This window comes from Acanthisitta chloris, unplaced genomic scaffold (genome assembly GCF_000695815.1).
Source record: "Acanthisitta chloris isolate BGI_N310 unplaced genomic scaffold, ASM69581v1 scaffold4961, whole genome shotgun sequence".
Lineage (NCBI taxonomy): Eukaryota > Metazoa > Chordata > Aves > Passeriformes > Acanthisittidae > Acanthisitta > Acanthisitta chloris.
In genome coordinates this window covers 26,735-40,438 of record NW_008654261.1, presented here as the reverse complement: position 1 = coordinate 40,438, position 13,704 = coordinate 26,735, and the positions used below count along the sequence as shown (strand labels likewise).

General features: G+C 46.2%; 1 protein-coding gene across 1 annotated transcript in view; it reads left to right on the top strand.

The window, feature by feature from the left end:
- The window catches only part of SMARCA5 (SWI/SNF related, matrix associated, actin dependent regulator of chromatin, subfamily a, member 5), a gene marked incomplete at its 5' end in the record, with an annotated part of 19,360 nt that extends 6,752 nt beyond the window's left edge, over positions 1-12,608 (top strand). The window contains 16 exons of the mRNA XM_009083416.1: positions 267-335; positions 939-1,048; positions 1,678-1,904; positions 3,546-3,667; positions 3,756-3,908; positions 4,958-5,094; positions 5,919-6,063; positions 6,428-6,547; positions 6,777-6,887; positions 8,018-8,131; positions 8,765-8,887; positions 9,436-9,568; positions 10,197-10,315; positions 10,844-11,056; positions 11,441-11,551; positions 12,322-12,608. Coding sequence (XP_009081664.1) covers positions 267-335; positions 939-1,048; positions 1,678-1,904; positions 3,546-3,667; positions 3,756-3,908; positions 4,958-5,094; positions 5,919-6,063; positions 6,428-6,547; positions 6,777-6,887; positions 8,018-8,131; positions 8,765-8,887; positions 9,436-9,568; positions 10,197-10,315; positions 10,844-11,056; positions 11,441-11,551; positions 12,322-12,387 — 2,073 coding nt within the window. The remainder of the gene's footprint in view (positions 1-266; positions 336-938; positions 1,049-1,677; positions 1,905-3,545; positions 3,668-3,755; positions 3,909-4,957; positions 5,095-5,918; positions 6,064-6,427; positions 6,548-6,776; positions 6,888-8,017; positions 8,132-8,764; positions 8,888-9,435; positions 9,569-10,196; positions 10,316-10,843; positions 11,057-11,440; positions 11,552-12,321) is intronic.
- Positions 12,609-13,704: the final 1,096 nt, after the last annotated feature.

Below are 13,704 nucleotides of genomic sequence, written 5' to 3'. Positions count from 1 at the left end.
GCTGATCAACCTAAATTCATTTTGCTGGTTTTCTAGATTTCAAAATAGACCTGAATATGTACAGTTAGAGTGTCAGGTACTGGTAAATTCCAGAGTGACAGTCAGAAATGTTTGTGTTATGGAGGTTCTCATGGATATAGGCCAAACAGGGCAATTTGCTCTTATTGCCTGTATAAGATAAGCACTTGAGCTGTATTTGCTCAGCTTTGTGGTGGCATTGCCCCTTGAAAGGAAGCCTTTACAGCCTGATGATTCTGTTGGTACAGGACTTTGATTCATGGTTTGACACCAACAACTGCCTGGGGGATCAGAAGCTGGTGGAACGTCTCCACATGGTGAGTCCTTCGCTCTTTGTACCCTTACCTGAGGTAGAGCCCCAACAATCCTTCTGATGCTGCTTGCTGTAGAATATTAGGGTAAGATAGGTCAGTCTATGATCTATCAAGCCAGGTTGGCTAAAGCCTTGGGTAACCTGCTCTGGTGGGAGGTGTTCCTGCCCAGGGCAGGGGTTGGGACTGGGTGATCTCTAAGCTCCATTCCAACCCCTAAAAGTCTTATGATTCCAGAAACTATGGTAGACTTCCAGCATGGGTTGGCAAAGCTCAGAAGATGTTTTCTTTGAGAAGGAAATTGTTTAGGAAGGAGGGAAGGGTCAAGTAGTTCTATGCTTGCATGAAAAGTATTGTCTATGAAGAGATTATAAGTGCTTCAGTCAAGCAGAAATTGAATCAAGGGGCATAAAACCACCTGAAATTTTGGCCTAATCTTGGAGTCTTCCAAATAAAACACATGTCCATTCCCATGTGCAGCAAATAATCTGTTCATACAGGTTGCTTTACAGATTGTCTGACAATAGCTCTGCTCCTGTGGTGGAGAATATCTGCCAACTGTCATTGCTTGGGTTCCCAAAACACACCTAATGGTGCGTCCTGTTGCAGGTGCTGCGGCCATTCCTCCTGCGGCGCATCAAGGCTGATGTGGAGAAGAGTTTGCCTCCCAAGAAGGAAGTCAAAATTTACGTGGGGCTCAGCAAGATGCAACGAGAATGGTAAGTAATGCACATGCTTGACTGAACTGGCCCAGGTTGCCCAGGGAGGCTGTGGCTGCCCCAGCCCTGGCAGTGTTCACAGCCAGGTTGGATGAGCCTTGAGCAACCTGCTCTGGTGGGAGGTGTCCCTGCCCAGGGCAGGGGTTGGGGCTGGGTGACCTGTAAGCTACATTGCAACCCCTAAAATTCTGTGATTCTCTGATTCAATGACTGTGCTGTGGATAAGGAGCAGAAGGGATGTGCTGCCCGTGGCTGGATATTGTGTGGGACTTGCTTTAATTCTTCCTGGTGCATTCCCAGCTCATGCAGATTTCCCTGTGACACTCCTGTGTGACAAAGCCATGCACATCAGGAAGAGTTCCCTGGTGAAATGAGTGCAGGGCTGAGCTTCTAACTGGCATTGGAATGAGCTGCCCAGGGAGGTGGTGGATTCACCATCCCTGGAGGATTTCAGGCTGAGACTGGATGTGGCACTTAGTGCCATGGTCTAGTGACCACAGTAGGGTTTGACTGGATGATCTTGGAGGTCTTTTCCCACACAGTTGATTCTATGATTCTGTGATTCTGTTTACCACTTAAAGCCCAACTTTGTTTTTGAGTTACAACATTTTTTCCTTCCTTTGCTGCAGGTATACACGAATCTTGATGAAGGACATAGATATACTGAATTCAGCTGGCAAGCTGGACAAAATGAGGCTGTTGAACATCCTCATGCAGCTGAGGAAGTGCTGCAATCACCCTTACCTCTTCGATGGGGCAGAGCCTGGCCCACCTTACACCACTGACATGCATCTGGTCACCAACAGTGGCAAGATGGTGGTGTTGGACAAATTGCTACCAAAGTTGAAAGAACAAGGTATGCACCTCGTTTTGGGGGGTTTTGAGAGGGTTTTTTGGCTCAGCCATAAAAATGAAGTCAGTACTGCTTAATGTTTCTGTGTGTCCTGAGCAAAAACCAGCACGCTTCAGCCAGGACCGGTGTTGGTGTCTGGTGTGACACCAGCTGGTCAACCATTGTGTCTGAAACAGGCAAAACCAATTTGTGAAGTGCCTTCAGAAGCCATTGGATCACCAGTCCATTGTGGCTTTTTGTGCTGAAGTGGTTTGGCTTTTATTTTTTCTCCTTTTTTCCATCCCAGCTAAGCTGAGACCACAGAAACATCAGTTGCTCTGGGTTTTGTTTTCTTTCTTAGCATCATTAGCTGTTTGGTACATAACTGTGTGGTAATTTAGCCACTCCTTTGGTTTGCCATAAAGTACATTTCAGAGTCTTCATGCAGGGTGAAAGCTAAATTCTTTGTGCCATGTTACTGTTTCTTGCTGGGTATTACTTTAAGCAGCACCTGTGGTTTTTCAGCGAATTCTTTAAAGCACTCAGACTCTGGGGGAACTCTGAGTTGGTTTCAAGTTACTGGATTGTAGGGGCAAAACTTTGAGATGTTACTGTAAAACTCACTTGCCACAGAGTTTTTGCCTCGAATAAACTCATTATTTTGAGTGTGCTTGCTGAAGTAACTTGGCTAAAGGAATGGAGGTAAGTTTGTGAGTGGGGACACTGCAGGGAAATAAAACCTCAGCCTGAGGTAGCATAGAAGTAACCTGTACTTTGTATGAGGTATTATCCAAGCAGCTGTGGCAATGTAAGTCATTGTAAGACTGGAAAAGAGAACAATTCAGTGGTTACTGTGCTTGTTTTGAACTTGGTTTCTTCCTGCTTTGAGGCTTCTTGATGAGATGTGGCAGTTAATATCACCTTAAACAAAAGAGCTCATTATTGGCCCTTGAGTCCAAAGGACAAAAAAAAAAAATCACATGAGGAGAATATAGAGGGAAGTGGAGCCTTTGTACTACTCCGTGTTTTGCTTAAATCTCTCCAGTAGACTGTCAGTGGCTCTGTTTGTAGGCATAACCTCCTCTACATTTTACCCTGGTTTGAGGTGGTTCTTGGCAGGTAAACTGAGGAGTCTTCAAGAAGAACTTAGGTTATATTTAGAGATCATAAATCCAAAACAAATGCATCAAAATTTCGTTCTTTGTACTTGATGTTTTGGTATTTGTGTTACCATCTCACTCTGCTCTGTAGGAGCATTTGGGGGTTGGACTCAATGATCCTTGAGGTCTCTTCCAACCCAGTTGATTCGTGGTTGATTCTATGATTTCCTTCAGGAGTACAACAGAAAACAGATGTGAAAGGGAAGCCACTAAGCAGACAGATGTCAGAGTAAGGCAGACGTGTCCCATGGACACTGCCAGTGAGTGTCTAACAGCTCCAGCAGCTGTGAGCTCAGTCTGGCACTCCCCAGTGACACCTCTTGTTACCTGGAACCCTCTGACCCCACGGAGAAGGAGCTGCTGTGGTGTGCTGAGCCCCACACAGCACCATGGCAGCTGCACCCTGGAATTCTCACTGCTGCCCTCCTGCCTTCTCTGGGAATGCAGACAGGGGCTGATAAACCTGGGTCTGCTGAAAGCCTCACAAACCTTTTCCCCCAAACAGGCTCAAGAGTTCTCATCTTCAGCCAGATGACAAGAGTCCTGGACATCTTGGAGGATTACTGTATGTGGAGAAACTACGAGTACTGCAGACTGGATGGACAAACTCCTCACAACGAGCGACAGGTGCTCCACGGTTTGAGTGCTGTGGTTAAATAAAAGTGCTGCTTGTGAAACCTTGGGTTCAACTGACATGCTCTTCTCCTGTGTTTAGGCCTCCATTAATGCCTTCAACGATCCTGACAGCTCAAAATTCGTGTTCATGCTGAGCACACGAGCAGGAGGCCTTGGCATCAACTTGGCTACTGCTGATGTGGTGATCCTGTACGATTCAGACTGGAACCCACAAGTCGACCTTCAGGCTATGGTAAAAATCCAGATGGAAATTGTGGTCTTTTATTTCTCTTCTTTCCTAGAAATGTGTATTTCCAAAGTAAATTGGTGTTTCTTCATTTTAGTACAGTATTTGTGACTGGTTTCCAGTTCCAGTGCAGCTCCCACTGTGCTGGAACCCTGAGGCACATTAGGCCATACAATGTTTTATGCAGTGGGAAGTGCTTTTTATGTGCTGCACTGCTCTTAGGGGTGTTTAGTGACAAGTCTGCTTGATTTACATACCTAAATGGATAACATCTAGCATGTTAAGCCCAAAACTGCCTCGGGAGAGCAGAGGAGAGGGGAAGAATCCCTTCCCTCAACCTGCTGCCCACACTCCTTTGGACTCACTCCTTTTGAGCAGCTAAACTGTTTCTCAGAGTATTTTTGCATGCATCTCCAGCCTCGGGTCATGCCAGGAACACTCCTGACCACGTAAGAAAACAAAGCTGTTTAAAAACTACCAGTGTTTTTTTGATAAATGAGACCTCTCAGTGACAAATCTTGAAAACCTCTTTAATTGCTTCAGTTAAGCTGTAGAATCTCGAGTATTCTGGCAGAACTGAGTTGAAAGGAGAGATGGAACTGGTGTGTAGAAGCTCAAGTGAGGCTGTTCCAGCTACCACTAGAGGTACTGATCCTCAGTGTGAGGATATTTTGTCAGCCAGGAGAGGTGGTGCATTGTATTTGTCTGGAAGTGTTGGTGGCACAGCTGGAGGATTTTGAGGAAGGAAGGAAGGTAACTTCTGGTCACTGCAGAGATGACTTCTTCAATCAACATAAGATCAGGAGCATCCAGTTTTCTCCTCTCTGTGACCCAACAGAAAAACCCCCATAACACCCTGGATTTGAGAGAAATACTCATTGTTGATGTTATTGAAAGAAACACCCCAAAACCTGCAATGTAGATAAGTAACATCTTGGTCAGTCATGGATGGCTGAAAGTCTGACTAGGATTTAGTTCAGCTGTGCTGCTCTGTTTGGCACATTAGTCGTGCTGGGAAACAAGTCCTGAGTGTTCTGTTCCTTTTTTTTGCCCAGGATCGAGCACACAGGATTGGGCAGACCAAGACTGTTCGAGTGTTCAGGTTCATTACAGACAACACTGTGGAGGAGAGAATAGTGGAACGTGCAGAAATGAAGCTCCGGTTGGATTCCATCGTCATTCAGCAGGGCAAGTACAGGGAGGCACTTCGTGAGGAGATCCTCTCCCTTTATTTCTCCACTGTAAATTAGGGTGGAAGCAGCTAGTTCATCACTGAGGCTATTGCTTTGCTTCAGCTGAGCTCTGAGTGCAAAGGCCTCACCACTTGAGTGTTCATTTCACTGCAGGACTAAGCATTTCCTCACTTCTTGATCACCTTCCTACAAGTGGATATAGTCAGGTTTTGAGTTTTTAAAGCACTCGGCTGCTGCTTTCACCTTGAGAAATGAACACCTTTCCTTTTTCTAGTGGATGGGGAGAAGTAACGTGACCTTGGTTGACTCAGGCTTAGTTTGGAAGTGGTTAACATGTGCACCATAATGATACCTTAGGTACCCCAGAACCAGTAAGGGTGGACACAGGTTCAGCCTTCCACCTATCACCACCCTGTCAACTAAACCATGTACCAAGTGGGTCCTCAAACACCTCCAGGGGTGGTGCCTCCACCCCCACCCTGGGCAGCACATTCCAAGGCTCAGCCACCCTTTCCATGGAGAGGTCCCTCCTGATGTCCAACCTGAACCTCCCCTGGCACAGCCTGAGGCCATTTCCTCCTGTTGTGTCATAAGGTCTTACATTCAAAAAGATGTTTGACCACAGATCAGGTCTAAGATAGTAAACACCTTTGATCCCTAGGTAGATGTTGCTTGCTCTTTTTTCCCCTTTGTTTGGAATTTGCTTGACTGAAAGAAAAGGATAGAGCTCCAATGGAAGGGGGGAGAAAAATCCTGTATTGCTTCTTCCGTAACATAAACTTTTAGTTAGTTGCTATCCTCTGGTGCTTTTATTTTTAGGAAGACTAGTGGATCAAAATCTGAATAAACTGGGCAAGGATGAAATGCTGCAGATGATTAGACATGGAGCAACACATGTGTTTGCCTCAAAGGACAGCGAGATCACGGACGAAGACATCGATCACATTTTGGAAAGAGGAGCAAAGAAGGTGAGAAGGTTGGAAAAGGGGAAGCTCATCTGTAGATTTAAGGGTGATATCTCTAGGGGATAACTTGGTTCTAAGCTGGAGAGAAAAGGGGTTTGCTGTGAAGGGTTTTCATGCTGGTCTGTCATGTTTGTTTTTTCTGATATTGTCCATAAGATGTTTTAGAATCAGGTACCTCCCAGAGCAGCTCCTCTGCTTTCTGGCAATGAGATGTCTCAAAATGAAGAACCTTTCTGGGAATGAGGTGTCTAATAGGGACATACATTGTGCCTTCCCAAGTGGCTCCTGTTCTGCCTGGGGATGAGATGGTAAGTAGTGACGTGCCATGAAGTAACAGTTTCTGTTCTTTTCTGTGTTCCCATCCAAGACTGCAGAAATGAATGAAAAACTCTCAAAGATGGGTGAAAGCTCCCTGAGGAATTTCACTATGGATACTGAATCCAGTGTGTACAATTTTGAAGGGGAAGACTACAGAGAAAAACAGAAGGTAATGTTTGAAGTTTTTTTGGAGGGACACACTAAATTGCATGTTTTAATCATACATATTTAGGAGGTGTTGGGTAAAGTGTCATCTGTGGGAATAGTTAAATAGAACCATTGCAACACTTAGATGTAGATCTGATTTTATATACAACCTGTAGTTGCTCTGATTGTTTTGCAAGACCTAACATTTCTTTTTTGGGCTGGTGGGATTTGTTTTGTTTTTTTTGTTTTAGCTGGCATTTACAGAGTGGATTGAACCACCTAAGAGAGAAAGGAAAGCCAACTATGCTGTGGATGCTTATTTCAGAGAGGCTCTGCGAGTCAGTGAACCCAAAGCACCCAAGGTGAGGGGACTAAGGAAAAGAAAACAAACTGGCCAAAAACTCCTGGTAAAAGCTGCAAGTGACAAAATTGGTCTTTGGTCACAAAAACTGCTCTGTTCACTTTTATCACTTGGGGAATTAGAAAAAAACCCCAAGGACTCGAGAAGGGGAGTGAGAGCAGGGTGGAACTTGTCAGATGTTAGGAGGGGAAGATCAAGGTTTCTCTTGGTTTTGTTTAAGCAGCTGTGAATTTTCCTTACCTGTGGAAGATTTCCTTATTGCTGCTTAAAACACTGGAACTCTGTTCAAGGGGATGCATGTCCTGGATGGACAGGAAGCCAGCAGTGTGCTCAGAGGGCCAGGAAGGCCAGTGGCATCCTGGCCTGGATCAGGAGCAGCGTGGTCAGCAGGACCAGGGAGGTGATTCTGTCTCTGGTGCTGCCACACCTTGAATCCTGTGCTCAGCTCTGGGCCCCTCAGCTCAGGAGGGACATTGAGGGGCTGGAGCAGGTCCAGAGAAGAGCAACGAGGCTGGTGAAGGGACTGGAGCACAAGTGCCATGAGGAGAGGCTGAGGGAGCTGGGGGTGTTCAGCCTGGAGAAGAGGAGGCTCAGGGGAGACCTTCTCACCCTCTGCAACTCCCTGACAGGAGGTTGGAGTCAGGTGGGGGTTAGTCTCTTCTCCCAGGCAACCAGCAGCAGGACAAGAGGGCACAGACTCAAGCTCTGCCAGGGGAGGGTTAGGTTGGATCTTAGGAAGATATTTTTTTAGGGAGAGAGTGCTCAGGCATTGGAATGTGCTGCCCAGGGAGGTGATGGATTCCCTATCCCTGGAAGTTTTCAAGCTGAGACTGGATGTGGCACTTGGTGCCATGGTCTAGTGACCATGGTAGGGTTGGACTTGATCATCTTGGAGGTCTTTTCCAACCTGGTTGATTCTATGTGTGATTTTCCCCAGCCACCACCACCTCCTCCTCCCCAAAGACCTCTCTGCCCCTTCCCTCATGAGTCCCTTACTTCTAGAGTCCTTCACGGTGGTAGTTATCTCTTGCATAGTGTGGCCCTTTTTTTTTCAGTTAGAAGTGCATTTTTGCAGCAGTAAAGCTTTTTATTTGCTTTTAAACTGAAATCAGTTCTTTCTTTGTGTTTCAGGCACCACGACCTCCAAAGCAGCCAAATGTACAGGACTTCCAGTTCTTTCCTCCTCGCCTCTTCGAACTACTGGAAAAAGAGATTCTCTACTACAGGAAAACAATTGGTTACAAGGTAATGGAACAGTTTCCCTGATTAGAAGGACGCAGCATCTCTCTTAGGAGGAAAGGCTGAAAGAGCTGGGATTGCTCAGCCTGGAGAAGAGAAGGCTCCAGGAAGATCTGATTGCAACCCTTCAGTACTTACAGGGACCTGCAGCTGGGGAGGGACTTTGTACAGGGGCATGTAGTGACAGCACGAGGGCAATGGGCACAAATTGAAGGTGGGAAATTTAGGTGAGATCTTAGGCAGAAGTTTTCCCTGTGAGGGTGGTGAGACCCTGGCCCAGGTTGCCCAGGGAGGCTGTGGCTGCCCCAAGCCTGGCAGTGTTCACAGCCAGGTTGGATGAGCCTTGAGCAACCTGCTCTGGTGGGAGGTGTCCCTGCCCAGGGCAGAGGGTTGGAAGGAGATGATCTTTAAGCTCTGGTCTCTTCCAGCCCGAACTATTCCATGTGATTCTCTGAATTGACACACTGGAACAGTTTACCACAACTATAGGAGAATATGGACTGGTCCTGCCTTTCACAATATAAATAAACTAAACCCATGTTGAGCTGCAGACCACATTAGGTTATAGTAAGAGCCAAGTGACAGTTAGCAGTGAGCTGTGAAGAGTGAATCCCTTTGTACAACCTGCACACCTTTCAGGTACCTCGGAACCCTGATCTCCCCAACGCTGCCCAGGCACAGAAGGAAGAGCAGCTCAAGATTGACGAGGCTGAACCTCTTAATGATGAAGAGCTAGAGGAAAAAGAGAAGCTTCTAACCCAGGTATCATTGGGTGGTCAGTGAGAGTGACCTCAGCTGAAGCTTATTTTGTGTTTTGGTGTCATGGGAACATTTCTTGGTCACTGATTCACACACATTATAGTTAACACAACTGCAGGTTTTGCTTCTGACCAAAGATCTTTGACATTAGGTTTGTTGTGGGGCTTGGATAACTTGGAAGAAGGTGGCCTTTTTGACTAAACAAAACCCAGTACAGACACCACTTGCTCCACCTGAGCGGTTTTTTTTATCTTAAAAAGTGACCCCATGTTCTTTTGCAGAGAGGAGAGTAATTTATGAGCTGAAAACTCGTACCTGAAACTAGTAGATAACTAGAGAGCCAGAGCTAATCATTATGCAGTGTTTGCATGGAGAGACTACAGTGACTGCAGGACACAGTTACTCTACTAAATTAAACTGCAGAGAAAGAAGAGGTTTAACACTGTTGGAATGATGGAAGTGTTACAGGCAGCTTAGAGAAACCTGATCATGCAGATATGGAGACAAATCCAGAGCCTCTGTGCAATGTTTCCTTTTGATTGCTGTTACAGGGCTTCACTAACTGGAATAAGAGAGATTTCAACCAGTTCATCAAGGCCAACGAGAAGTGGGGCCGGGATGACATAGAGAACATCGCGCGGGAAGTAGAGGGGAAAACCCCTGAGGAGGTCATCGAGTACTCAGGTAGGTCAGTTGTGTGGTCAGCCTGGAGTCCCTGGCTACCACTGCTGCCTGGTGTGCACTGCCTGTGCATAGAATCCTAGGATTCTAGGGTTGGAATGGAGCTTAGAGACCATCCAGCCCCAACCTGAGCCCACTTGACTACTCACCTCTGGTGTCTCAAAGTGTTTTCTAATGTAGTGTAGACCCTGGGGCTAAATTTCTAAAGGTACAGAGCAGCTTGCAGATACGAAAAACGATTTTAATCCCCTTTTATTTAAACACCTAATCGTCTTTTAGGCACTTGCTTTGTTTGGCCACTCAGTTTCCCTTCTCTGTCTCCCTGTAAAATTGTTGCTGGTGGATTAGTTTCCATTTGAGGAAGCTTTTTCCTTGGAGAGGGAGACAGGCTCACAAGAGCCTTTCTGGCCTGTGTCACCCCTCATTTGAACTGAGGACTTTTGTGTCCACCCCCTTCAAAGCAGCATTTGTAACACTGCAGCCCCTGACAGCAGGAAGGGGGAGGCATTGTCTGTCACAGCCCCGAGCTCTGCTGAGAGGAAGGAGCAGCTAACACCTCCTTTAGTTTCAAAGTAAAACCTCTAACTTCTAAGGTGCATGCTAAGAAACCAACCAATTGTTCTTTCCTTAGCTGTGTTCTGGGAAAGGTGCAATGAACTCCAGGACATAGAGAAGATCATGGCTCAGATTGAAAGAGGAGAAGCCAGAATTCAGCGCCGGATCAGCATAAAGAAGGCCCTGGATACAAAGGTGAGTGAGGACAGTGGTCAGTGCTGCTGATGGCTGAAGGCAACGTTGATCATGGCCTTGGCTGCTCTTGCATCCTTCTCAGCAGCTGCTTCCTCGAGTGTTTCCATCCCACAGAGGTGCTGTGATGGCACTCCAGGTATGGCCTAACCTGCTGTCACCTGTTTCATAGCACACAGTTCATAGTGCTGTATCTAACTTCTGCTTAACCATTATTCTCCACCCCTAACTATCTTCAACTTCTGCATCCCACAGCCAGGAGCTGCTTATCTTGCTACCTTCTTCCTCCCATTCCAGCCACAGCAGTGTCCTTGAACAGCTCAGCTTGCAGCTTGCTCAGGCCCTGCTAGCAAGGCTGGATTGCTCACATGGCCATTAGCAATCAGAAATTCTCCCACAGTCCTCTCTGGACCTGCTGCAGCACCTCAGTGTCCCTCCTGAGCTGAGGGGCCCCGAGCTGAGCACAGGATTCAAGGTGTGGCCTCACCAGCCATTTCTTAGCTTCACCTGCTGTTACTTGTTTCTGCTCAGATTGGGAGGTACAAAGCTCCTTTCCACCAGCTGAGAATATCCTATGGCACCAACAAAGGGAAGAACTACACAGAGGAAGAGGATCGTTTCCTGATCTGCATGCTGCACAAACTGGGCTTCGACAAGGAGAACGTGTACGACGAGCTGCGGCAGTGCATCCGCAACTCCCCCCAGTTCAGATTCGACTGGTTCCTCAAGTCCAGGACAGCAATGGTACCTGCATTCCCCCCTCCTGCTCATGGGTGCTGGCACACTAGTCAGACCCCAGGCCAAACAGCCTCTGAAATACTGAGTTATGTGCATGACTTGTAACATTCCAACAGCTGCAATGGGCAGCAAATGCATGACAGGTCTTAGGGGAGGAGCAGTTCAGAATCCCAAGGTACTGGGGTTTATGAGTTAGATACAAATGTGCTTTAGGAAGCAAATACCTGTGATCAAATCCATGCACTGAGTGTCAGGAACACTTCACTTCTTCGTTACTCTGACAAGACGTAGCAAAACTCTTAGCTGCTCACCAGCATTTCTGATGCTCTGACAGGATTTTGGCATTCAGTGTCTGCCTAAGGTACTGATGGAATGTGTTGTGTGATGCAGGAGCTGCAGAGGAGATGCAATACTTTAATCACTCTCATCGAAAGAGAAAACATGGAACTGGAAGAAAAGGAAAAAGCAGAAAAGAAGAAACGTGGACCAAAACCATCTTCGGTAAGGTTGGAAGGGCTTTGCATAGACTCAGGGAATTTTAAAGCTCACACCAAGTCAAGAGTGTTTTTCCAGTTGTCTAGGACAAGTGATACTTAAAGTTATTTAAAAGCAGCAAAAACTTCCAGGGCCACATTAAGAGCTGCTGGAAGTTCCCACTGGGGCTCGCTAGTACAGCTAAGGATATCAAACGAAGGTAAATCAGTTTAGGTTCTAAATTTCGATTGCTCACGTGGGTTGGAGCAGAGGGACTTGGTGTGTTTTGGATCTCTGTGTTGGTACACCATAGGTTTACCCTGGTGACTGCACCAGAGATGGATTTGGCCTTTTGATTGACAAAATCTGTTAAACCATCTAAAGATCTGTTCACTAATGTGCAGCTGTTGGAGTTGGGACAACAGCACTTAGCCTGACAGCTCCTCAGTGTTGCTGCCCTGCAGGCCTGTTGGGTTAGGGAACCACCACCTTGAGCCACTTCTCACCTCATTCAGGTGGTTGTACCACAAACTTGGCAGCACAACCTATTTGACAGATGTGCAGGAATCAGTAGAGTTGATGGTTAAAGCTTCTCAGGCCTGTTCACAGAATATTTAGATGAGTATTTAGTAACACCTTGTCATAAATGATTGCTAAAACGATTTGCTTCTCTATACTTTTCCCCTCTGTAAAACCATTGGAGGGGCACAGACCAGCAGCAAGGCTCTGCATCCTTACATATCACTCACCTCCGATAGGCTTCTGCATCGCAGTAACCTCTCCCCTCTCCCCTGCAGGCACAGAAACGCAAGATGGATGGGACTCCTGATGGCCGCGGCAGGAAAAAGAAGCTAAAGCTGTGAAAGCAAATTTTTAAAATAAATTCAAGAAGTAGTTCTTTAATTTACGGGTCTTCATAAGATGTACTGTATAATGCTTAACTATTTTAAAGAACATTGGGTTCATCTGTTTATTGAACTAGGAACATAGTACTTAATTGTAGTTTCACTTTTTTAAATGCAACAGCTGTGCTGAATTTTTTTTACCATTAACACTTGAAGTAATAAATTGTCTTCATTTATTAGTAAAGCTTCATGTGGCTTTTTTTTTTTTTCCATTCATGTTTAGTCAGCCCCCAGTTTGTTTCCTCTTAGGGTCTTGTGAGCACTCTCTCCATCCTGATAATAGGGGTTATAATTGTAGTTTCACTTTTTTAAATGCAACAGCTGTGCTGAATTTTTTTTACCATTAACACTTGAAGTAATAAATTGTCTTCATTTATTAGTAAAGCTTCATGTGGCTTTTTTTTTTTTTCCATTCATGTTTAGTCAGCCCCCAGTTTGTTTCCTCTTAGGGTCTTGTGAGCACTCTCTCCATCCTGATAATAGGGGTTAGAATGGACTTTAGAGCTCACCCAGCCCCCTGCCCTGGGCTGGGCAGGGACACCTCCCACCAGAGCAGGTTGCTCAAGGCTCAGCCAACCTGGCTGTGAACACTGCCAGGCTTGGGGCAGCCACAGCCTCCCTGGGCAACCTGGGACAGGGTCTCACCTCCCTCACAGGGAAAACTTTGCCTAACATCTAGCCTAAAGTTCCCTCCTTCAAGCTTGTACCTAAATAAGACAAGTGGAGCATCTGGGTTGGCTCTTCTGCTGCACTGAACAGCTGTGGGGCTGAGTCCTCCCCTGGCAGAGGACACTGTGTGGTGGTAGTCAGGACTTGTGTGTGTTCTCCCTGGTCAGGCTGAGTGAGCCATTCTCGGCCAGCTGCCACCTGAGAACAAAACAGCAAACATAAAAGACCCAACAGGGCAGAAAATCCTCGTGCACATCTCCTATGAAGGGGAAAACAGTTTTATCCAGACAGATGTCCCAAGTCAACGGCAGAAAGAGACACATGGTGATAGGATTAATCTCCTTTGCAGCAAAGTGCTGAAGGAGAGCAGATAAACTGTTCTAGGAGAGCTTATTGCTCTAATGCAAGTCTAAATGCAGAAAGTCTACTGTGGCTGCCTAACAAAACACTAGGCTAATTTAGGCAAAAACCCACTCCAGGAGACCCAAAAACATTTCTTCAGGAATTTGAACTGATCTGACCTAAGGCAGTTTGCAATGGTTGTCTTGGTTCATTTCAGAGTCTCTATACACCAATAACCTTTTTTTTTTCAGTTACAAGAAAATC